The following is a 24,245-nucleotide window of genomic DNA, read 5'->3' on the forward strand; positions in this document are numbered from 1 at the left end:
AGAATAAATCCATTGTACCTCATCACCCAGGACACACATGCCCTTACCCCACTTACCTGTAGTCAATCTTCTATTCCATTCTATTTCTCAAAAACTAACTAACTAAATAAATAAAATAAAGAAGAAAGAAAGACTTGTCCTGATCATTGAAATTGGTTTCACAACCAACCTTCTAGTGGATACTGACCTGCAGTTTGATCATCACTGATTAGAGCCAGAGGTGGACTTACCACGGTGTTAAACAGGGGTAAGCTTCAGGCCCCTCATTTGCATTTCTGTGTCTAATTTTGTATTTATGACTTTGTTTTCCTTTTCTTAAAGAGAGTCCCCCAAATTTCATAAGCTTCAGGTCCCACAAAACCTGGATCTGTCCCAGTATAACTAAACCTGAGACCGCTTTTCGAGCAATTACTATGTGCTAAGTACTGTGCTTAGAGCTTCAGGAGTATTATCTCCTTTAACCCCTAGCACAGTGTGCCAGATGCTATTTTACAAGTGAGCCAACTGAGACCCAGAGAGGCTCAGTCACTTGCGTAAGGTCACACAGCTAACCCGTGGTGGAGTTGAGATTTGAACCAAGGTCATTCTGATCCCAGAGTGCCGTGTTCTCAAGTCCCCTACTGTGAAAGTGCCTGCCTAGAACCAAGCTAGGAATAAGGAAGCAGTTTAAGAGATGCTAATGTCCTTCATTCTGCAGCCCCGGGTAGGTGCCTCTGATCCCCTCTTGACCAGCACAGGCCTGCTCAAGGCTGAGCATTCCAACTAGAGTTGCCAGATTTAGCAAATCAAAATAAAGATGCCCAGTTAAATTTGAATTTCAGACAAACAACAAATAATTTGTTAGGATAAGTGTATCTCGTGCAATATTTTGTTGTGATTTCCAACAAAAACAACGCCTTCCTTCCATCCCCACCCCCACGAGACCCCCGACCGGGTCTTAGTAACTGGGTCAGGGGCTCCAGGTGGAACGCAGGGTGGGGAGGTGGAATGAAGCAGACTAATAAAAGGCAAGGGACAGAGAAGGAACCTTGGATGAATTGGGTGCTGAGGGCCCCGGAAAGAAACAAGGATGTCCTTTGAAGGACTGAGACGTAGGTTTCTCCAATTTGACTCTCTCCCCAAACTTGCAGAGCCCCTTTAAAGCATGCTTTGCAGACTGGAAAAGATATCTAGAAGATTCGAGAAGGTATGCCAGGGAGTCCTGGAAGCCGCAGGTTAAACGCAACGCATCGCCCTCCTCGACTAACATTTTTACCTGAGGATGTGGTAGGAAAACCAGTATTTGATATTAAAACAAATAGGCATGGGATGGAGTAGGATGCAAACGGCCAGGGACGTTTAAGATAAAACCTGCGACTTCAAAGAAAGTTAAGAATGGCAGGCTAAAGCGTTTGCGCCAGAGTCCCGGGGGGAGGGGCGCCATCACCCTCCTCTGCTTTGGGGGGTTCTCCATGGAAATGGGTGAGAACTGCTGCGGGCAACCCTGGAGTCCGGGCGCTGGCAGCCACGCCACCCAGGCCTGCGCGCAGAGAGGGAGAAAGCGAGGCTGGGAGTTGCCACTCCCAGGGACTTGCTGGAATGCGGTTGGAGGGGGTGAGGGGGGGCGAGCCGCGAGCGCGCTGGCTCCCAATCACGGGAGGAGGAGGAGGTGGAGGAGGAGGGCTGCCTTGAGGAAGTACAGGAATGAAGTTGTGGAGCTGAGATTCCCCTCCATCGTGCCCGCAGAGCCGAGAAGACCCCCCGAGGCCGCCGGCCGCCCCGGCGCTGGGTGCTCTTTTCCGGCGCGAGCGCCCGGCCCCCTCCCCTCGCCCGCCCGGCGCCCTCGCCGCCTGGCCTCGCCGCAGCCATGGGGACGGAGCCGCAGTGAGCACCATGGAGCTGGCGGCCTGGTGCCGCTGGGGGCTCCTTCTCGCCCTCCTGCCCCCCGGAGCCGCGGGCACCCAAGGTGGGTCTGGGGTGGGGAGGGCAGGGAGCGGCGACGGGCCCGTGCAGCCTGGGACCCCCGTCTAAAGCCCTGGCCAGACGGGAACAGAGGGGCCATCGGAGCTTCCCGACCCGAAGTTTCGGACAGTCCGGGGGCTCAGAGCCGCCGGCCCTCGGGCTCGGAGGGGCCAGAGAAGGTGGGGCAGGGGGCCGACTACAGCGGAGCGGCTCTAGACGTCCCATTCGAGGGACTTTTGCTTTGCAGACCCCGCGACGGCTCCGGAACTTGTCAAAAAAGGCCTCTGAAATTTGTTCAGAAAGTTTCCCTCAAAGGGTGTATTGCCGTGTGTGTGTGTGTGTGTGTGTGTGTGTGTGTGTGTGTGTGTGTGTTTTCCCCTTTCTTGAGCCCCCTCAAGCTCCTCTCTCAAAGCCTTTCCAGTTGGCAGCCTCCGCCTCCAGACTGGACTGGGCTGGATTCCTGGGGGTCCCTTCTGCCCGGCCCCCTCCCCGCCCCCTTTCGGCCGACTGGGTTGAGTTACTCCAGCTTCTGGCAGGATCGGGGTGTGGAGGCGGGGAGGTGGGGAAAGCAACCTGTCCAGCCAGAGCCGGGGAGCAGAGGGTGGCCAGTCCGACTGCAGAGTTGCCTCAGCCGGAGACTGGCGTGGGGGAAGGGGGAGACGTTTGTTTTGAACAAGTCTCGTTAGGGCCGACTTAGGGACTCTGCTTTGTGACTTGGAGAGCGTGGGTCACGGAGCGGTGGCGGTGGGCTTCCTGGTCTGGGGCATAAAGTGGGAGGGTTCTGAGGGAGGGATTCCTGGGCACTTGGAGGGAGGGGGAGGGTAAGGAACGGGGCCAGATGCGGGTATGCCGAGGGCCGGCTTGTCCTGCCTTTTCCTTTGTGCTGTGTATGGGGAAGGGTGCTGGGGTGGGGTGCAGTGTCTGTCTTGCCCCATCTGTCCGTCTGGGTGCGATAACGGTGAAAGCTAACGCGTACTGGAAATACACTGTGTGCCAGCTGCTGTACGTGTTTTGTCTGGGTTCCCTGCTTTCATCCTCAGAACAACCCTATAAGAGAAGTCCTAACTAGTGTGCCCATTTTCCAGGCTTGAAGACACGGGCTTCAAGAGGTGAAGTAGCAGCAAGTAATTGGTGGGTCCCGGATTGGACCCCAGGCAGTGCAACCCCTAACTACAGCTTCAAAATCACTATATTCATCTACCCTGAACATTGGGGGGACTCTGCTCCCTACATCGCCTGGTTGTGGAGAAGACAGAACGAGAATGTTCTAGGAGTAGTGGGTGGTCTTCACGGATCAGGGAGTCTGGAGAAGGGGTGGGTGTCGGGCTGTCTGTGTGTTGCCCGAGGGCCCCCTCTGTCAGAGCTCTGCTGTGTTATCTGAGGGATGTCTATACTAGGGTGTTCTTGAGTTGTGTGGTCTGTGTGTTTGTGTGTCTGGGCTTTGTGTGGCCAAACGGCAGTCTCCCTGCTGAACTCTGCCCTCTCAAGGAACTCCCTCAAGAGCTGCTGTAAATAGCGGGGAGGTGCCCCCACGCAGCCTTCTCTCTGAGGAAGGAGGCTCCTCTTTTCCAGGAGCCTCCCCTTCCCCTCCCTGTTTCCCAGGCAGGCGTCTTCACCCCTGACCTTCTGAGAAGTGTGAGGCGAGGCAAGGTAGGCGAGGCGAGGCGAGGCTGGGCTGTGGGCTGTCAGGCTGAGCCGCTGCCCTCCCCACCTGGGCCTGAGAGTCGAGCAGGGGGAGGCTGGGATCTGAGGGGTCGGTTCTCCTGCCTTGACGAGGAGCTCCTCCGGTCTTCCTCACCCCTCGGCCTGCAGCGCTGGGTGCAGAGAGAGGTGCTGGGTGTGTTGTGCAGGGGAATGGCTAAAATGGCAGAGCCCCACTCAGCTGCCTCTAGCACGCCCAGTATATGCCAGGGCTGAGGGCTGGCTCAGGCATGTGGGGGAAGGGGAGATGGGGAAGGCCCAGAGGGTTGGGATTTTCTTCTCTTGGAGGCCAAGGTTTTGGAAAGTGCGGCAAACACATCTTGCAGAGCTCATAGTTTAATTCCTGAATGATTCTCCCAACAGGGAAAGTAGCCTCATTTTAATATTCAAGAAAAAAAAATAATTGAAAGATAGGATCAAATGCCGAAAGAGAAAATACGTTGTATCACAAAGTCAGATACAGAGCACTGTTAATTCTCTCTTGGTTTGGAATTACCCAGACGCCTTTTAGAAAAGTATAGCGTGCTTCCTATTTGCCTGGTTCCCATCCATTACAATTTCATTTCATCTCTGCAACAATCCTGTGAAGTAGGTGCACAGATGAGAAAACTGAAGTTCAAAGAAACAAAGTGACTTAGCCAAGGCTTCCCAGCGACCCAATAATGTCCAGGGCATTTTTAGACTCTGATGAGGAGGCATTAAGAGTTGATCAAAGTCTTATTCCCTTCGACAGGAATGGGTTAAGCAAAGCCTCGGGGGCAGTCGGGTGGCCAGACTCGGGTAGACATGCTATTTTGTTATTCAGGTGAATCACCTCCCTTACTTAGGCTTTAGAAAATGAGGGTGAGGTGCTCCTCGCCCCCCACCAGGTTCCCTCTTGGCTTTGGAGTCCTCTCCTTCCCTGTACCAGCTCATGTCCGCCTTCCTCTTGGGCCCTCCTGGCATGGCAGGGGACTGAGGGCAAGAGCAGGCCAGAGGCCGGTGGGACCTACAGGGCTACGGGTGAGGGAGGGACCAGTGTCAGGCTGGGGCTGGGGAGCTGGTGAAGGGCCAGGCTGGTCGTGCCTGGCCCTGGGTGCTGGAATGACCTGGAAAGAGATCCCCCTCCCTGCCCTGTGGGAAGGCCCTCTGGGGTGACACCCCCATCTCTTAGTAGGCCAGCTTTCCTCCCTGCCCCTGGGAAGAGAGCCGAGACAGGGTGAGGGGTGTGTGCTCTCTTAAGAAGTGGGAGAATTATTATAGCCGATGTTGTGTTGCCCCAGCTCTGTTTACAAAGCCTTGTCACGTTTACAGACTGTTTCTTGATTCATCACCTCATTTAACTCTCATGCACTTTCTCTGCAGAGAGTAAGACTTGTCATTATCCCCCCCACACGGTCAAGGTCAGGTCAGTAAATATTCAGTGAGTGCCTACTAAGTCACAGGCACTGCTGAACATAGAGGTGAATCTGATTTGGCCTCTGCCCTCGAGATCCAGGGACTTCATCAAGGTCACACCGTGAGTGGCCCAGCTAGGGTTGTGGCCTGATGCCCTGAGCCCCGGCCCCTGGTCTGATACACCAGGCGTGTGTGGTGGGTGAGTCCCGGCGTCACTGGAATGGGCTCTGGCCCCACGGGTCTGGGGGAGGTGAGCTTTGGGGGTGCAGGTAGAGTTCATGGAAACCAAAGGAAGTGTTGGCTTTCATGCTGGTGAGCAAGAGAGGCAACTGGGGCTGAAGGCTGGTGGGGAAGAAAGAACCCATTTGAGAGCCCCCCAGAGCTGGAACCTGACCACTAACATCCAGCTAGAGGGACCTGGGGGCCGTGACCAGCCTCTGAAGAGAGGGCTGGACATGGTGACCTCAACTGGTCCCTTTTGGTTTGGAGACTCTTGATTGGAGTTCATTGATCATTCATTCATTCATTCATTCATCCCGCAAACACTTATCCAGGGCTCACTGTTTCCCTGGCTCCGGGTTGGTCCTGCCTCACACTAACTGCCCCAGAGATGTGGAGGTCGAGGCTCCTGAGGGACAGGTGCTCTGGAGACAAAGCGCTCCCCGTGTGGAACAGGACCTCCTACCGCCGCCCCCAGAAAATCAGTGGGGGCCGGAGTGGATATGGGGACCATGGCGAGGACTGGGGAGGGGGAGATGAGTGAGGAGATGGGAGGGGGAGGGAGGTGTGGAGGTAGGAAAGGTGTCAGGTTGGAGGGTATTAGCCCCCAAGCCTCCAGCTCCCTGGGAGTAAGTCTCAGGGTCCCAACTTGCAAACGTTTAGTCTGAATCAGACTCAGAAACGGACACAAACAAACGCGTGGGGCGGGGCTCCTGCTGTCTGGTCCTCCCACCCAGCTCAGCCACTGGGCCCTGCCCGGAGCCTATCATGTACTCAGTGCCATCCACAGAGCTGGTGTGTGTTTACCTTTGAACAGGGCGTGGGGAGGGGTGTGTGTGCAGTTCGGTCTAGTGGAAGGAATGTGGGATTTGAAGTCGGGGCCGGCTCGGGTTCAAATCCTCCCTCTATGGCCCACAAGCTTTCTGATCTTGGGAGAATAACCCCTGGCAAAGCCAGTTTCCTTCTTTGCAAAACCGAGGTTGTAGTCCCAGCCTCTGGAGGATGAGCCTCCACCCAGAGTGCCTGCCGAGTGTTCCCTTGTTGTTTTCCTGTTGCCTGGCTACTGCAGTCGGTGTCCCTTCGAGGCGGCAGAGGGCACAGGGGGTGGAGACGGACCCCTGCCCCGGCTCTGCCAGCCCCTGTCCCGGGCTTGGACCAGGGCCTTGGGGTCTAGGCCTGGAGACAGCTGTGCCTACAAAGCAGCTGAAGCTGCTGAGGCTGGGGGAGGTCCTGGCAGCGGGCGTTATTTTGGGCCTGGCCTGCCATCCCCGGCTCCTGTTTCTCTTGGGAGTCTGGGGGGAGGGACCCTTGAGTTCTATTTCTGGGTCCTCCCATTCCTCCCTCTTTGCTTCCTTCCCTATCTGGCCAGAGGGGTGGGAACAGAGACCACTCTAGGTGCTCCTGGGAGGCGGCCAGCTAGTGGCCATTGGCCCAGGCCAGAACCCTGGGGGCTTGGCCCACGAGCCTTTCCCCCGGTTACTGGAGGCAGGGGGTATCTCATTACCTCCCAGAATTTGACCTTAGGCTCCAAGCTGCTGGGAGATCAGGAGCCCCGGGGGTCAGACCTGAAAGTCAGCCACTGTGCTGTCCCCCTGAATCCGCACGTAGTCCGTGGGAGGTGGAGAGGGGACCAACAGGAATTCAGGGCAGCTCGGGCACCTGTGGATCTGGGAGTGCACCCCACCCACCTCCCCCTGGCACACCCTCCTGGGCAAGATGTGCCAGGTGATTCATCTTCTCACCAGAGCAGAAAAACGGGTTTAACTGGGCACTTTAATCTCCCCCACTGCTGGCAGGCATGGTGCCAACTGTTGCCCAGAGCACCCCCTTACCCGGGGTAGTTTACCCCTTCTAGTATCCCTGGGCTTAGTGAGTACTTCTGGTCTCAGGGACACTGGGCTGGGGTCCAGGTGGACCGGGCGGCAGTTCATCTTGATGCCCCTCGGCTGGTGGTTGGCACCAGGCAGGTACACAGGGCTGACGTAATGCCCTTGTGGCAGGAGTTTCGTGACATAGATTCTGCCAGCTGGTTCTGGAGTCTTGCCCTGAGGAGGTGGCAAGGGTGAGGTACCAGCGTAGGAGCCTTTGGAGTAGGCAGCACTCTGGCTCAGCATCTGCAGCTCCGGTCCGGATGCCCACGGTTGGGATTTGATGTTCCTTTTCTCTGCCTGGGGGAATTCCAGAAGTCCCTGCAGTGACCAGGCCCCTGGTGGCCCCCATGCCCCAGCTATGACTCCAGCTGACCCTCCTTCCCCACTTTCTGGGTGGCATTGTGGGGGTGGGTATCCCTTGCCAGGAGGTTGGCATGTGGGTGGCGTTGTTTTCTCGGGAGAGGGTCAGGGGGTATCCAGAGGATTCATGATTCATCATCGCCTCTCTTGGGGGATTTTTACCCGTTGGCCCTGAGTTGTGCCTTTGGGACAAAGGGAGGCTTTCTTTGCCAGCCAACACCCTGGATCGAACAGGCAAGCTCCCTAAGGCTGGTACAGCGAGACCCCCTCTGGATGCTCGGGATGGGCCGAGTCAGGGGAGCTTCTCCCCTGAAGTCCCTCCTCTTCCCCAATTTGCAAACTTTCCTTTGCTGTTGCATGTTCTGTGGGTACAAGGGACACGGGAGGAGGGATCCTCCCGTTGTGCTTTCTCGCTGTCTGCGGTGGCGTGGCTCTGGGGAGTAGGTTGGCAGAGGCGGCCAGGTTGGCGAAGCTCACTGGGCAGTGCCCTCTGACCCATCTTCTCTCTCCTGCCAGTGTGCACCGGCACAGACATGAAGCTGCGGCTGCTGGCCAGTCCCGAGACCCACCTGGACATGCTCCGCCACCTCTACCAGGGCTGTCAGGTGGTGCAGGGTAACCTGGAGCTCACCTACCTGCCCGCTAACGCCAGCCTCTCCTTCCTGCAGGTGAGGCCCATGGGCAAAACCCAGCCAGGCCCTGCTTCCTGCTGGGCTGAGCCCTCTGCTTGCAGATGGGTGGTAGAAGAGTGTTCCCCACCCTGTATTTCCTCTTTTGTTGTGGCTCCTCAACTGGGAAGTCCCTTCTGTTGTCTAACCCCCGTCCATCCTACTGCAAGACCAGTTGACTCCTTCTCTACAACGTGGCTGGCCGTGGGCATCTCTGGATGGAATGCACTCGTTCCTCTGCTAAATTTTTTTGCTCTCCTGCCGGCATGATCACCTTCCATTGTCCGACTGCCCCAGCCACTGTCCCCCTCCTACCCGGAGTAATGAAAGGGCTGGCGGGTTCCCGGTCCAGTTCTGCCGCTGACAAGCCATGTGAATGTGGTCTAGGCCCTTGGCTTCACTGGATCTCAGTTTCCCTATCTGTATATTGGGAGCAACAGACATGCTTGAACTCGCTGGGGGGCCCATTTTGAAGATCACATGGAAAATGTATGTGAAAGGGTCAGGAGCAGGAGAGAGAATGGAAACCAGCCTCTGGGTTGTGTCCATGGTGCCCTGGAGCGGGGCCTCAGGTGCGATGCTTAGTCTGTCAAATCACAAACATCATCTCGTCCAGGCCTTTCCTTCACAGATGAAGAAACTGAGATGCAGAGAGGGTGGGGCGCTTGCTTACAGTTTACAGAGTGTTCCCCCCCGCCATTTTTTTTTTTTTTTTTTTTTATCATACTAGAATCTGGTTCGGGGAGGTGGGGAGTGGCCGTGATCTCCATTTTAGGCCTGAGGGAGCAGGACTGCTCAGTGGCGGGTGACCTCAAGGTCACAGGGTGACCTTGAGGAGGCCTTGTGGGGGGGTGGTAGTGGTCCAGAGGCTGGATCTGCCTCAGCCCTACCCTACCCTGTCCCCTCCCAGGAGATCCAGGAGGTGCAGGGCTACGTGCTCATCGCTCACAACCGAGTGAGTCAGGTCCCCCTGCAGAGGCTGCGGATCGTGCGAGGCACGCAGCTGTTTGAGGACAGCTATGCCCTGGCCGTGCTGGACAATGGAGACCTTCTGGACAGTGCCACGCCTGCTGCACGCGCTGCTCCGGGAGGGCTGCAGGAGCTGCAGCTGCGAAGCCTCACAGGTGGTCATCCTTATCATTGAAACTTTCTGCTGGTTATTGAGATCTGACCGGGGCCCCTGTTAGCCATGGGGCTGCTTCGTGTGGATAAGAACTGGGGTCCCTTCCGGATGGATGCAAGTGGAGCTAGGGGAGGCGCCCTTGTGAGGATTCGAAAAAGATTCCCCTTCTTCCCAGGAAGTCACAGCTTGTGCCAGCCCACATAGCTTGATAGTTAGGATGCAGGCTGGGTTTTTGCCCACTTCTTGGCTGAATGCACATGTACAGTGAACAACCTATGTAACTGTACACGGCAGCCTTGGAGCTGACAGTGTCCCAGACTCTGAGTGCCAGGTGCTTTACGTGCATAACCCCGTTTCAGTCATGCTTTAATCTTGCAAGGGAAGCATCAGTGTTATTCTCGTTTTCCAGATGAGAAAACTGAGGTTTACAGAGGATAAGTGACTTGCTTGAGGTTACACAGCTAGTTAGTGGTGGTGAGGCTGGATTTCACACTCTCTTTTAATTGCTAAGCAAGGTGCATAGAGTAGAGGTGGAGGAGAGGAGACAGTGAGACGGACAGCTCACTCCGCCCCGGATCTCCTCTTGTTCACGTGTGGGGTGGTGTTGGTAGAGCTAAAAGATGCTAAAGGAGTCTTCTCTGCTCCCTGAGGAACCTGGGGTGTGTTTAAGAGCCCCACTCCCCTTTTAGAAGGCAGGCAGGCGCCAAGGGAGGTCAGAAGGTGACAGATGGGGGAAGAAGCACCTGATTATTGCCCGCCCCACAGAGATCCTGAAGGGAGGGGTCTTGATCCAGCGGAACCCTCAGCTCTGCCACCAGGACACGATTTTGTGGAAGGACATCTTCCACAAGAACAACCAGCTGGCCCTCATGTTGATAGACACCAACCGCTCACGGGCCTGTAAGCCACGCTCCTCCCCGCCTGCAGCCGCCTCTCTTTCTCACGCAGCCCACCGACCCCAGACTCCTGGCTTGCTCCATGCCCCCGCTGCTGCTGCACTAACACCACCCACTTCCTCTTTCTCTGTGTCTCTGAATCTCTGTGGTTCTCTGCCCTGTCTCCCTCTGCTTCCAGATCGTGCCTCCGGTTTTGGAGTCCTCTTCTCTTGCCTTCGTCTCTCCCTCACTGTGCGTTGTCTCCTGGTCTCTGTCTCTCTCACTGCCGTTCTGTTTCTCTCCCCAGGCCCACCCTGTTCTCCAGCTTGTAAAGCTCCCCACTGCTGGGGAGAAAGTTCCAAGGACTGTCAGAGCTGTGAGTTATAGGGGGGCCCAGAATCTGGGGGCAGGGGCTGGGCGGGAATAAAGGTGACATGGCGGCCGGGTGCCGGGCCTCGGCATCTTCCCTGAGGCAGGAAGTCCCCCCAGAAGGTGATGCTGGTGAGGGGCGGTGCCCAGGCTGCCGCCCAGCCCTCATCCTGCCCTTTGCCCAACAGTGACACGAACCGTCTGTGCCAGCGGCTGTGCCCGCTGTAAGGGCCCGCAGCCCACCGACTGCTGCCACGAGCAATGTGCTGCCGGATGCACGGGCCCCAAGCACTCTGACTGTCTGGTACGTGCCCCCAGCGCCCCAGCCCTCGGGGTGCAAGGGGAGGGGCATCCCGCTTGGTGCTGCCCTAACCCTCTGGCACACCAGGGCAAAACAGCCCAGTGCCCACCAGCTGCCTGTCCCCCAGGCCTGCCTCCACTTCAACCACAGTGGCATCTGTGAGCTGCACTGCCCGGCTCTGGTCACCTACAACACGGACACCTTCGAGTCCATGCCCAACCCCGAGGGCCGTTATACCTTCGGCGCCAGCTGCGTGACCGCCTGTCCTTGTGAGTGCCGGGGAGAGACGTACTTTTAGTCGTTTTGCTGGGGACTTTGGTTTATGTAAATGGAAGCCTGTTGTGAGTACGGTTCGCCCCTGGCTTTGGAGAGCTGGTCATGGCAGTTCGTACTGAGCTGCCTTGTTCTTTCGACAGCAGCGGAGCAGGTGGCAGCAAAGAATAGCAGCTAAGAGCCCATGCAGCGAAGCCAGACTGCCTGGGTTTGAGACCTGGCTCTGCCCCTTATTAGTCATGTGGCCTTCTTGCTGTGTCTCGGTTTCCTTATCTGTTAAGTGGGGGCCAAAATAGTCCCATCCTCACCAGGTGGTTATAAAGTTTGAATGAGTTAATATTTGCAAAGCTCTTATAACTGTGCCCAGCCAATACTAAGCACCCCTAAATGTTGATTTTTATTCTGTGGTCTAGATAGATCAGAGTTTTATTTGCTAGCTCCCCTATTTACTGATGGGCATTTAGGGGCTGGCCTCAGACCTGGGGACCTCTTTCCTCCTGTCACAGGAGACAGCAGTGGGCTCTTGGGTCCTGGTCGTACCCTCCCCATGGTGGGTGAGAGTACGAAGTGTAGAGCTAGACCATTTGGGTTCACATCCTGGCTCCTCCACTTACTAGCACGGGGACCTTGAGTAATTTATAGAAAACTCTGTGCTTTGGTTTCCCTTTTGGCAAAATGGGGATCTAAGAGTGCCTATCGCACCGGGTTGTTGTGAGGAGTGGACGAGTGCCCAGGGCTCAGATATGGTGTAAGGGCATTTCGGTATCGGTTGATATCATTCTTATTGTACTACCTGGGCATGGTCACACAGCTCATGGTGGTGGGGGGCGGTGCTGAAAGGCCAGGGCACGTGGACAGACGATCTTGATCTCCTCAGACAACTACCTGTCTACGGACGTGGGATCCTGCACCCTGGTTTGTCCCCTGAACAACCAAGAGGTGACAGCTGAGGATGGAACCCAGCGGTGTGAGAAATGCAGCAAGCCCTGTGCCCGAGGTACCCAGTGGCCGCCCCCTGCACACCCAGCCTGGCCTAGCCCCTGTGCCACCCTCCCGGGACCCAGTCCTATTCTCCCACTGACTCTGCCCCTGGCCCTCCCCTGAGCAGTCCCACAAGCTCCCCCATGCCTCTGTCAATGTGGGGAGGGGGCATGTGGCCCCAGGAGGGGACCGTGGACAGGACCCAGGAGGTTGAATTCCTGGCGCTCCATGTGGAGGCTGAGGTGCCCCCCTGCCCCCCTCCCCACAGTGTGCTATGGTCTGGGCATGGAACACCTGCGGGAGGTGAGGGCGGTCACCAGTGCCAACATCCAGGAGTTTGCTGGCTGCAAGAAGATCTTTGGGAGCCTGGCGTTTCTGCCGGAGAGCTTTGAGGGGTAAGGATACTCAGAGTTAAGGGTGGGCACATGGCCTGAGGCAGCATCAGGGCAGGCACTGAATCCTGAGGCCCCAGAAGTGGCAGCATTTCTCGGGGATGGCGGGAGACAGAGGTGGGAGGCCAGAGATGCAAAGGAAGCAGGTGGAAGGCCAGCAGGGACTTTGGAGGGGGGAGGTTTTGGGTTTTGTTTGTTTGTTTGTCTTTGGCCGCGCCACGTGACTTGCTGGATCTTAGTTCACCAACCGGGGATTGAACCCAGGCCCTTGACAATGAAAGCAAGGAGTCCTAACCACTGGACTGCCAGAGAATTCCTGGGATTTTTCTCATAAATGACATGTTATCTATGAACATGCACTTGTATGGAGGTCACGCCATCCAGATAAAGTAAAATTCTCTTTGAGTTCATAATAGCTTTATTCATAATGGCCCCAAACTGGAAATACTGCAAATGTATATCAATAGCTGAAGGAATCAATAAAGCTGACCCTTGGACATCATGGGTTTGAACTGCGTGGGTCCACTTAAATGTGAACTTTTTTCAATAAATCCGTACTGCAGTACTACACAATCCGGGGTTGCTTGAATCTGGAACCATGGGTGCAGAGGGCTGACTGTAAAGTTATACTTGGATTTCCGACTTTGTGGGGGGTTGCTGCCATAACCCAGGCATTGTTCAAGGGTCAACTGTAAAAGGTGGTATATCCATACAGTGAAATTCTCAGCAGTAAAAGAAATGGCCTACTGATACATAAAACAACATGAATGTGTCTCAAAAACATTATGTTAAGCGAAATAAGTCAGACAAGAGAGAGTCCACACTGTATGATTCCCTTTGCTCTAGAATAGGCAAAACCACTGTGTGGTGAGAGAAATCAGAACAGTGATTGCGCCAGGGTGAGGGCATGGAGAGGGACACAAAGGAAATTTCTGGGGTGATGGAAATGTTCTGTATACCAGTTGGGGTGGTGGATAGGTGAGTGAATGCATTTGACAAAACTCATCAAACTGCACACTAAAAATCTGCAATTTATTGTATGTGAATTATACTTCAATAAAAATATGTATTAAAAAAGGAGAAAATTCCCTTCAACACTTCCTCCACCTTTACTCCCCTTTCTAGAGGAGACCACTGTTAACAGTTTTTGTGTGTTCTTCTAGACCACTCATACATATATGGATACACACGCACAGAGAAACCTAGTTTTAGTAATTTGGGGGGAAATGTTGCTTTAAAATGGGAGCCTGTTGTGAATATTGTTTGCCCCTGGCTTTGGAGAGCTGGTTATGACAGTTAGGTCATGTCCAGCTGTGGACATTTGGACATGTTCTTTCCACAGCTGTGGAAGAGGTGGCAGCAAAGAGTAGCAGGTTTGAGACCTGGCTTCTACCACTTACTAATCATGTGACCTTCTTGCTGGGTCTCAGTTTCCTCATCTGTTAAATGGGGGCAAAAATAGTCCCACCCACATGAGGTGTCATAAAGTTTAAATGAGTTAATATTTGTAAAGTTCCTATAACCGTGCCCAGCAGATACTACATGCTCCTGAATGTTAGTTTTTCATCTTTAGTCTGCATAGATCAGGATTATACTTAATAGCTCCCCATTTACTGATGGGTGTTTAGGTATTTAATTTAAAATTTTTTAAGTTTAAATTTTAAAAAATTTAAAAGTTTTAATTTCCTTAGGTTTTTTATTTTCCCTCTAGCAAACAGTTCTCCCTTGCACATGCCTTTGGGAACAGGGGCCAGTGTCTCTCTAGGCCATATTCCTAGAAGCAGAATTTCTAGATCAAAGGATATAAATATTGTTTTGATATTTGCCAAACCAGGGCCTGGGCTTTGAAGTTCAGGATGGGAACAGCCAGGCTCGATGGGCAATGGGTTTAAGTGGAGTGGAGGTTGGGGAGGATGGCAGGGCCAGCTTGTGGAGGGAGGTCTTACCCACCCCCTTCTTGGCCCTCCGAATCCTCCTTCTAGGGACGGAGCCTCCAACACTGCCCCCCTACAGCCTGAGCAGCTCAGAGTATTTGAGTCTCTGGAGGAGATCACAGGTGAGCTCTGTCTCTCTGAATCCTGCTTCGATGGGGCTGGGAGGTCTTCGTCGTGTCCCCGCACCCCTGGCCTCACTCTGTGCCTGCAGGTTACCTGTACATCTCAGCGTGGCCAGACAGCCTGCCGGACCTCCACGTCTTCCAGAATCTGCGAGTAATCCGGGGACGAGTTCTGCATGAGTGAGCACCAGAGGAGAGAGGCCTGACGGGGGAGGAGCTGCCCCGGGAGGCCCGGGAGAAGCTCTGAGTGTGTAGGGGGGGAAATGGGGGTTCTTTTCCCTGGGGACTCCAGCAGCAGCGTTCCCGTGGAAGTTTGCAGAGTGTGCTGGGGACAGGAGGAAGGCGAGGGCAGCCCTTGCTGATGGGGGAGGGTCAGTGGTGCGTTGCCCCCGTGCATCTGAGCACTCCCCCTCCCACAGTGGCGCCTACTCGCTGACCCTGCAAGGGCTGGGCATCCGCTGGCTGGGGCTGCGCTCGCTGCGGGAACTGGGCAGTGGGCTGGCCCTCATCCACCGCAACGCCCGCCTCTGCTTTGTACACACGGTGCCCTGGGACCAGCTCTTCCGGAACCCCCACCAGACCCTGCTCCACAGTGCCAACCGGCCAGAGGTCGAGTGCGGTAAGACAGGGAGCCCAGCACTGCTGCGCGGGCGTGCCCACGGGCCTCTGGCAGCAGCAGTCTGGGACTTACTTGTGCGTGTGCACTGCCCGTCCCTGGTGCACCATCCTTGACACAGCTCTGGTTGGCCTGGCCTCTTGGCATGGCTTCTAGCAGGGTCCTGCCACACTGCCTTGGCATCCCTCCCTTCCCTTTCCTCTCTGTTCCTGGAACCTCAGAAGTCTTTCTCTCCCTGCTTTGCACGGCACCTGTCCCCACCTCTCCAGCCCAGAGCCATGCCCACAGACTCTTCCCCCAGCTCCCTTGGACCCGGAGTCTCCCTTGAGAGTCCCCTCTGACCCCTTCCTCCTCACTGCAGTGGGCGAGGGCCTGGCCTGCTACCCACTGTGTGCCCACGGGCACTGCTGGGGTCCAGGGCCCACCCAGTGCGTCAACTGCAGCCAGTTCCTTAGGGGCCAGCAGTGCGTGGAAGAATGCCGAGTACTGCAGGGGTATGCGGGGCAGAGGAGGGGGCGGCCGGGCTGGGGGGTGCACAGGGGCTCCTTCCAGACCCCTTCACAGGCCATCCTCTCCTCAGGCTCCCCCGGGAGTACGTGAAGGACAGGTACTGTCTGCCGTGCCACCCTGAGTGTCAGCCCCAGAATGGCTCAGTGACCTGCTTTGGCTCGGTGAGGTGCCAGTGTGCTCAGAGCTGGGTGGAGGGAAGCAGGGCAGGGTTGGGGGTGCTGCCAGGGACCTGGCCAAGTCCAGTAAAATACCCCTGGGGAGGGCTCCAAGCCCAGACCTGAGCGGTAGGAGGGTGGAAGGAGGCTGGGATGCTGGGGACAGCAAGAGCTGTGGACGCTGAGGCCCTTCAGACCATGCAAAGGGCCCAGGGAAGCCTGTGCCCTTGGCCATGGCTGTGCTAAGGTGGTTAGACCTGGGGGCTTAGACATCAGGTGACCTGGATTCAAATCCAGGCTCCACTTGCACTGGCTCATTCGTAAAGTGAACGTTTATACTAGTACCTACCCCGATGGGATGCAGTGAGAATTAACTCAAAATAGGGTTTGGTGCAGTGCCCAAGCACAGGGAAAAGTCTTCACAAGTTAGTTACTATTATTACTTGCTGTTATACCTTAGGTAATACACTCCCCCGACCCCACCAGGCCTGGGGATCAAGCTTTGAAGGTGGGGAGTTGGGTGCAGAACAGGGGCAGCAGACACAGCAGGTCAGGGGCTGTCCCAGGAGCAAGGTGAACAGTGCTGCTGAGTGGCTGAGGAAAGCAAAAAGGGGACCCGAGGGCCTGATCCTGCTGCCCTGGGAGTGTCGGTGGCCAGCCCCCCACAAACCCTTCCTCCCCTCCCAGGAGGCTGACCAGTGTATGGCTTGCGCCCACCACAAGGATCCTCCCTTCTGCGTGGCTCGCTGCCCCAGCGGTGTGAAGCCTGACCTCTCCTTCATGCCCATCTGGAAGTTCCCAGATGAGGAGGGCATGTGCCAGCCATGCCCCATCAACTGCACCCACTCGTGAGTCTGAGGGCCTTTTCCATGGAAAGAAAGGCTTCGTTCCAGGACCCTCCCTGGGGCTCTTATTCTAAAAGTGGGACAACTCTGCCTTTGCTTACCCGGAGACCCTTTATTTTTCATATCTTTTTTTTCTGATCACAAAAGTAACACGTTGTTAAAAATTTTTTAATGAAAGTGAATAGTATTAGCAGTTCTATCCCACTGTTAATAACTTGCAATATTTTCCATCCAGTTTTTTAAATCTATGCACACACTAACATATGTATTATTATAACATATAAAGTATATGTTTATATATTATTATTATTACTCTCCGGTTTTTATCTGTGCACATTCTAGTATATGCTTCTTTTTACCAAAATGGGATCATAGACCATACATATTGCTTGGAAATTGCTTTTTCTCACTCAGCCTTGCAATTTTTCTTGCAATGTTTTTCCATGTCCTAACACAGTGATCTGCCCTGTTCTTTTTATGTTTTTCACTTAGTTGTTTTTAATTACACATGGAATACATGCATACATTCTTGTGATACACATTTTCAGCAGAGTATCAAAGTATAAACACGGTAAAGCAGAAGTGCCCTTTCGTCCCCTGCCCCCCCCACCCAGTCCCCCACCCTCCCCTCCCTGGGGAGAACCACCAGATCACTCTGGTGTGCTCTACACATTTACATAAATGCATTTTCCATTTATGTTAGGTCGAAGATTGCTGTTTGGGGAAGTCAAAAATGATCAAGAAACAGCAATTTCATCTGGCTCGTCTATTTCTCAGCAATTCATCTGACTCACATATTATCAGTTTTGGGTTTTGTGTGTGTGCATTTTTTAATGTAAATAGGGTAGTACTCTACATATAGTTCTGCACTTTGCTTGCCCTCCGTCCCGGCACTTTATGTATCTTGGAGGTTCTTTCTTGTGAGTGCACATGAACCAACCTCCTTTTGTTTTTTTTAACTGCTCAATCTGCAGTATGGATTATGCAGTAGTATTTAACCATGTCCCTGTTTGAGGGATATTCATTGAACTTGTCTCCTTTTTTTGGGGGGGGGGGGCATGCAGTTTATTGCACTTGAGCTCCATGTACAAGTGAGCATGTTGTTACATGCCCCCTAGTGTACAGGTGTTGGCATTTTTAGGGTCTATCCTGAGAGGTGGAACTGCTGGGTCACAGTATTGTCAAACTGTCCTCGGTGGAGGTTGTGCCCAACTACTACCCTGGCATCCTCTACAGAGGGGATAGCCAAGCTTTTGGACTTGATGCTCCTCTGGGTGCCCCCCACTTCCTACCCAAGACAGGGAGGTGCAGGGGATGCAGGTTTGCAGACTGGAGAAGGCCTCCCCTGTGGGGTGGTAGAAAGAGCCCTGGTGACCTTGAGCCCAGTTTCTGCCTTTGTCAAATAGGGATCATGACCCAGCTACACCCACCTCTGGGGATATTGTGAGGCTGAGGGAGTGCAAGAGGTGGTTCCCGGCCTTGTTGACAGGACTCTCTCTCTTCTGCAGCTGTGTGGACCTGGATGACAAGGGCTGCCCCGCCGAGCAGAGAGCCAGGTCAGCCTGGTCCCCAGGACGCATCCCGTGTTGCCCCTCAGTCCCCCTCCGGCCCCTGAGTGGTCACTGCTGCAGGGAGGGGGTCTCCTGACATGACACATGTCCCTCCCCAGCCCACTCTTCCACTAAGGATCCTCCTTTCAATTAGCTTCAACCAGTGGACGGAGGACCTGCTCGGGATGCTTGGGGGGCAGGGAACAGGAAAAGATGGCGAAGACACCCAGCACCTCCCCCCCCCTCGAGTAGGTAGGGGTCTCCTAAGGGACACAGGCAGCCTGCAACTCCCTGGGACTCAAGGCACCTTGAGAAGAGAGCGCAACTGCAGCACTGAGGACGGGACAATGAATTCTTACCTGGGGGCAGTGGGAGGCTTCAAGGAGGAGGTGGCATGGGAGCCAGGTCTTGAAAGAGGGGCAGGTATGTCACTTGCATTAGGAGGGAAGCAACCAGGCAGCGTGGTGAGAGGGGTCAGGACAATCTAGGACGTGTTTGCTGAAGGTTCTGCTGTGGTGGGCCACTGAGAAAGCTCAGAGGAGGGGGTAAGGGGTGAAGTCTGCATCAGGTTAGGGCAGGATCTTGGAGGGCATAGGCTCTCCCTCACCATGAGGCCACAAGCCCTGTGATGTCCACCACTGCCATCACTGGACTTGATTTCTAGGCAGTAGGGTGTTTGGGGAGAAAAACAGATTGGAGTACGTCCTAGGTAAGCATTTGTCCATGACACAGGCGTTCATTAGAGGTCTGTGATGTGCCAGCGCTTGGCGAAGCAAGGGAAGGGGGCAAGGATGACAATGATGTAGGGTCAGCACCCAGGAGATCCTTCTATCCCAGGATGAGCTGAGTCTTGAAAGATGACCTCATGCAGAAATGATGGTCCAGGTAGAATGAACAAAGGCTGGGAGGTGTGGAAATCATGACCCACGGGTGGAAAATTTGGCCAGAATATCAGGATCCCTGGGAGCACATTCCCCACCTCATACCACAATCAGAGTCTCTGGGGGGTAGGGCTCCAGACTCAGCTCCCCGATGATTTTTGTCAGGAAGTTTGAGAATCCTGGGCTAGAGCATAGACCATTTGGAGATGTGGGTGGAGAGGGTTTTGAACGGCCAGCAAGGAGTCTGGACTTCATTCTGCAGGCAGTAAGGAGCCAACGGAGGTTTTTGAGTAGGTGAAACAGGATGGGAACCTGCACGTCACCCTTCCAACTTCCCTTTCCAAACGCCAGTGACCTTCATGCCCCTCCATGGGACCCCTTCATCCCTCCTGCCCCAGACTGGTCCCCAGTCCCTGACCCTGGCTCCTGCCCCCAGCCCTGTGACGTCCATCATTGCCGCTGTGGTGGGCATCCTGCTGGTCGTCGTCGTGGGGCTGGTCTTCGGCATCCTCATCAAGCGAAGGCGGCAGAAGATCCGGAAGTACACGATGCGGAGGCTGCTGCAGGAGACAGAGGTGAGGCGGTCTGAGGGCCTCGGGTGGCCTGGGGTCTGCAGCCCAGCCCACTGACGCACCACCCCCTCACCCCAGCTGGTGGAGCCCCTGACACCGAGCGGAGCGATGCCAAATCAGGCTCAGATGCGGATCCTGAAAGAGACAGAGCTGAGGAAGGTGAAGGTGCTTGGATCCGGAGCTTTTGGCACCGTCTACAAGGTCAGGGGTGGGGCCAAAGTCCTGGGTGGGCGGTCCCAGAGGATGCGGTCAGGGAGTGGACGAGGGTTCTGTCGGGAAGACAGCCAGGGGCTGGGGGTGGTTCTGTTGGGTAGGGCAGTTACGTATAAGGGGATAGGGAGTGGGCTGAAATGGTGAGGTTGCTGCTCAATAATGGGGTTGGTCCAAGGGTGGGGAAGGGGATTGGGAGCACAAGTAGCGACCCCTTGGACGACTGCAGGTTGCATCCGGCCCACCCTCTTCCTGCTCATCTCCTCCTCTCTGCCCAGGGCATCTGGATCCCCGATGGGGAAAATGTGAAAATCCCAGTGGCCATCAAAGTGTTGAGGGAAAACACATCCCCCAAAGCCAACAAAGAAATCTTGGACGTAAGCCCTTCCACCCTCACCAGCTGGGAGTACAGTGGGGACCGCCTGGCTGCAGGTCTGGGCTGTGGGCTCTGTCTTCACTGGGGTTTTAGGAGACACTTTGGGATCCCCCAGATCTCTACTCTTAAACCTCCTGAGTCTGTGGGCCATGGTTCTGGCCTGTGACGAATGGGGTTGGATTGAGTGAGGGTCCCCAGTCACGGCTCAGCCCTCGGGAGGGGTGTGTGGTGGTTTGGGGGCTAGTGGTTTCCCATACCCTCTCAGTGCGTACCCTTGCTCCCAGGAAGCATATGTGATGGCTGGTGTAGGGTCCCCATACGTGTCCCGCCTTCTGGGCATCTGCCTGACATCGACGGTGCAGCTGGTGACACAGCTTATGCCCTATGGCTGCCTCCTAGACCACGTCCGGGAGCACCGCGGGCGCCTGGGCTCCCAGGACCTGCTGAACTGGTGTGTGCAGATTGCCAAGGTATGCGCTTTGGGGGCCGGGCTCTGCGGGTGCCCTTGGGAGCAAGCCTCTGTCTCCACTCAGAGCTAGGAGAAGGAGGTTTCCTGGGAAAGTTCTGGCAGAGCGAGGTCCACACAGATGCCTCTGACCCCAGGGGATGAGCTACTTGGAGGATGTGCGGCTCGTGCACAGGGACCTGGCTGCCCGGAATGTGCTGGTCAAGAGTCCTAACCATGTCAAGATTACAGACTTTGGGCTGGCTCGGCTGCTGGACATTGACGAGACAGAGTACCACGCGGACGGGGGCAAGGTCAGAGGAGGGGGTAGAGTGAAGCAAGCGGGGGTGGGGTCTGGCCCCTGGGGGAGCCCAGAACGGCCACCTCCCCGCCACACCTGGTTGGAGCACTTCCTTCTCTGCTCTCCCAGGTGCCCATCAAGTGGATGGCATTGGAGTCCATTCTCCGCCGGCGGTTCACCCACCAGAGTGATGTGTGGAGCTATGGTGTGTGATGGGGTGGGTTGGAAGGGTGGACACGGAGCCGTGGCCCTGGGGGGGATGCGGGTGGAAGGATGAGGGCTGGGATGGAGTGAATTAATGGACACTTTAGCGTGAAGGAAGGAAGGGGCTGCCAGTGCCTCAGTCTGCCAGGGACTGCGGAAAGACCCGGGTATCTCCTGCCCTTGACACTGCATCCCTCCCCTCCTTCCCCCATGGTGCCAGGCTCTTGGATAGAGCCTCTGGGGCTCAGTACACTAAAGCTCCCTCTGGTCCCTCCACCTCTTAACCCCATCTCTGTCCCAGGTGTGACTGTGTGGGAGCTGATGACTTTTGGGGCCAAACCTTACGATGGGATCCCAGCCCGGGAGATCCCTGACCTCCTGGAGAAGGGGGAACGGCTGCCCCAGCCCCTCATCTGCACCATTGATGTCTACATGATCATGGTCAAATGTGCGTGGTTGAGCTGAGTCGGCTGCTTGCAGGAGGACTGGGAGGTCCTGGGTGGAGGGGCCTACAAGGGGCATGGGAGGGGGCCAAGAGCAGGATGATACGTTTAATGCAGCCTCAAAAGGGTCTCACTTCCCTTTACAGTACCAGTCCAGAGGAGCTATCAAGGACCAGCTAGAAAGAGACTTATATGCAAAATAAAAAGGGGAAACTAGTAGAGATTCTCAAAGGTTCTCTCTCAGGATCCGAGTCTGGTACCTCTTCTCTACCACCTGAGGGCTTTGGATTCTAGTAACTGGGGTTGTCTAGGCCGGGGGTGGGGGTGAGGGGCTCTGCACACAGGCTGCAGCCAGAACTGAGATGCGGGACTCCTGCCCGCCCCCAGGTTGGATGATTGACTCTGAATGTCGGCCGAGGTTCCGGGAGTTGGTGGTTGAATTCTCCCGCATGGCCAGGGACCCCCAGCGCTTTGTGGTCATCCAGGTACTGGGCCTTTCCACGCCATCCCTGCCTAGGGCTAAGATCACTCTCCCTTAGAGGGAGGAAAGGGAGATGATTCCTGGGTCCCAGGCTTCCAAGCCCAGCCCTTGCCTGACTCATCAGACCTCTGGCACTCCCTGAGCCTCCCTTGGAAGGCTGGGCTGGGGAGAGGCTGCCACGCTCTGTCTCCCGCCTCCCCAGAATGAAGACTTGGGCCCTACCAGCCCCTTGGACAGCACCTTCTACCGCTCACTGCTGGAGGATGATGACATGGGGGACCTGGTGGATGCTGAGGAGTACCTGGTACCCCAGCAAGGCTTCTTCTGCCCAGACCCTGCCCCGGGCTCTGGGGGCACGGCCCACCGCAGGCACCGCAGCACATCCACCAGGGTCAGTGCGCCCGGTCACAGTGTGGTGGGTGTGTCTGGTTACTTCCCCCGACCCCAGTGGACTAGAGTCCCTTTCTCCAGTGTCCCCCAACCATCACCTCTCACGGAGGAGACCCCATTATCCCCAAGAAGGATTCCTACTGCTTTCCAACTGTGACCCCGTTCTTGCCACAGTGACTGTGTCAAACCCCAAAGGCGACTTTCTTTTATCTCCTGTGACCCTGTCACCTCCCGTGGAGTCTCCATCATGAAGGACCCCCGTCATGACCTTCTCTCTCGTCCTCAGAGTGGCGGTGGTGAGCTGACGCTGGGTCTGGAGCCCTCGGAGGAGGAGCCCCCCAGGTCTCCACTGGCACCTTCCGAAGGGGCTGGCTCTGATGTGTTTGATGGCGACTTGGGAATGGGGGCAGCCAAGGGGCTGCAGAACCTCCCCCAACATGACTCCAGCCCTCTACAGCGGTACAGCGAGGACCCCACAGTACCGCTTCCTCCCGAGACCGATGGCTACGTTGCCCCCCTGACCTGCAGCCCCCAGCCCGGTATAGAGCCCAGGCCCGAGCTGAGAGGTTGGGAGGTGGGGATTGGGGGTGTTGAGCCCAGGGCCCACTACGAGGGCAGGGGCAGCAGCCAGAACACGTGGGCTCCTCCCCCTAACAAGCCTCCTTCTCTTGTCCTTTCAGAATACGTGAACCAGCCAGAGGTTCGGCCACAGCCCCCCTCACCCCTAGAGGGTCCTCAGCCTCCTCCTCGACCTGCCGGTTCCACTCTGGGAAGGCCCAAGACTCTCTCCCCTGGGAAGAATGGGGTTGTCAAAGACATGTTTGCCTTTGGGGCTGCTGTGGAGAACCCTGAGTACTTGGCACCCCGGGGCAGGGCTGGCCCTCCGTCCCACCCTTCTCCGGCCTTCAGCCCAGCCTTTGACAACCTCTATTACTGGGACCAGGACCCATCAGAACGGGGCTCTCCACCCAGCACCTTTGAAGGGACCCCTACAGCAGAGAACCCCGAGTACCTGGGTCTGGACATGCCAGTATGAGCCAAAAGGCCCGGGCCGCTGAGGCCCTGCTGGCCTCTCAGGGAGTGTGGAAGGCCTGACTTCTGGCCCGCGTCGGGACGAGGCAGGAAGAGGGCCCCTGGGATCACATCCAGGGCAGCCTGCCATGCCAGCAGTCTTCCTTCCTCTTCTAACTCGTAGGTGGCTGAGAGCCGCCCAGCCTGGCTGGAAGAGGGGGCGGCACCGGGGAGTCTTGACTGATGCTGGAGCCCTGGCCCAGCCAGCAGGGTCCACTGGATGCCACAGCCACTCTCCTTACCTGAGGGAGCAGCCCAGCCTGACTTCTTCCAGAACCTGACACTGAAGGACAGGGAAGCTGAGCCTAGGAAGGGAAGAGGCCCCAAGAGGGTGTCTAGGAACCACAGCAGAGACTCCCTGAGACCTAGCTCTGCCCCTAAGAAGAAGGGGACAGCAGCAGCGCCCAGATCTGGTCCCTGTACAGAGTGCTTTTTTGGTTTTGTTTTTACTTATGTTTTTTTGGTTGTTTTATCTTATTATTTTTTTTTAAGATGAAATAAGGACTCGGTGGAGAGTGGGTATTGTGGAAGCGGGGGTGGGGAGTCCCTGGGGTTGTGGGAGCAATGTCCCTTCTCCATACCCACTTTCTCCATTTGCAAATATATTTTGGAAAACAGCTGGACACCAGCCTATGTCTGGGGTGGCTCTGAGCCATCCCTTTACTGCTCACCTCTTAACCTACATTCA

General features: G+C 55.8%; 1 protein-coding gene across 6 annotated transcripts; it reads left to right on the forward strand.

Moving 5' to 3' along the window:
• The first annotated feature begins 1,603 nt into the window (after window positions 1-1,603).
• ERBB2 (erb-b2 receptor tyrosine kinase 2) lies at window positions 1,604-24,174 on the forward strand. 6 transcript variants are annotated; one of them, XM_059047392.2, is made up of 27 exons: window positions 1,604-1,945; window positions 7,986-8,137; window positions 9,048-9,261; window positions 10,026-10,160; window positions 10,443-10,511; window positions 10,693-10,808; window positions 10,933-11,074; window positions 11,956-12,075; window positions 12,328-12,454; window positions 14,434-14,507; window positions 14,597-14,687; window positions 14,927-15,126; window positions 15,485-15,617; window positions 15,704-15,794; window positions 16,476-16,636; window positions 18,142-18,189; window positions 19,501-19,639; window positions 19,715-19,837; window positions 20,125-20,223; window positions 20,507-20,692; window positions 20,826-20,981; window positions 21,098-21,173; window positions 21,474-21,620; window positions 22,003-22,100; window positions 22,299-22,487; window positions 22,773-23,025; window positions 23,167-24,174. In XM_059047392.2, the coding sequence occupies exons 1-27, from the start codon at window positions 1,873-1,875 to the stop codon at window positions 23,520-23,522; spliced, it is 3,768 nt and encodes a 1,255-aa protein (XP_058903375.1). In that variant the 5' UTR covers window positions 1,604-1,872; the 3' UTR covers window positions 23,523-24,174. The 6 variants fall into 6 exon arrangements, with proteins under 6 accessions (XP_058903375.1, XP_066877305.1, XP_066877304.1 ...); XM_067021203.1 differs by lacking the exon at window positions 21,474-21,620 and having other exon boundaries at window positions 1,633-1,945; XM_059047393.2 differs by lacking the exon at window positions 10,026-10,160 and having other exon boundaries at window positions 1,652-1,945.
• Window positions 24,175-24,245: the final 71 nt, after the last annotated feature.

The sequence above is a fragment of the Kogia breviceps genome, chromosome 19 (assembly GCF_026419965.1).
Source record: "Kogia breviceps isolate mKogBre1 chromosome 19, mKogBre1 haplotype 1, whole genome shotgun sequence".
Classification (NCBI taxonomy): Eukaryota; Metazoa; Chordata; class Mammalia; order Artiodactyla; family Physeteridae; genus Kogia; species Kogia breviceps.

Coding starts and splice junctions, on each gene's coding strand:
- ERBB2 (XM_059047392.2), top strand. CDS start 1,873: ATGGAGCTGGCGGCCTGGTGCCGCTGGGGGCTCCTTCTCGCCCTCCTG. Junction 15,127..15,484: donor CCGGCCAGAGGTCGAGTGCG/GTAAGACAGGGA, acceptor TCCTCACTGCAG/TGGGCGAGGGCCTGGCCTGC. Junction 20,982..21,097: donor ACCACGCGGACGGGGGCAAG/GTCAGAGGAGGG, acceptor CTGCTCTCCCAG/GTGCCCATCAAGTGGATGGC.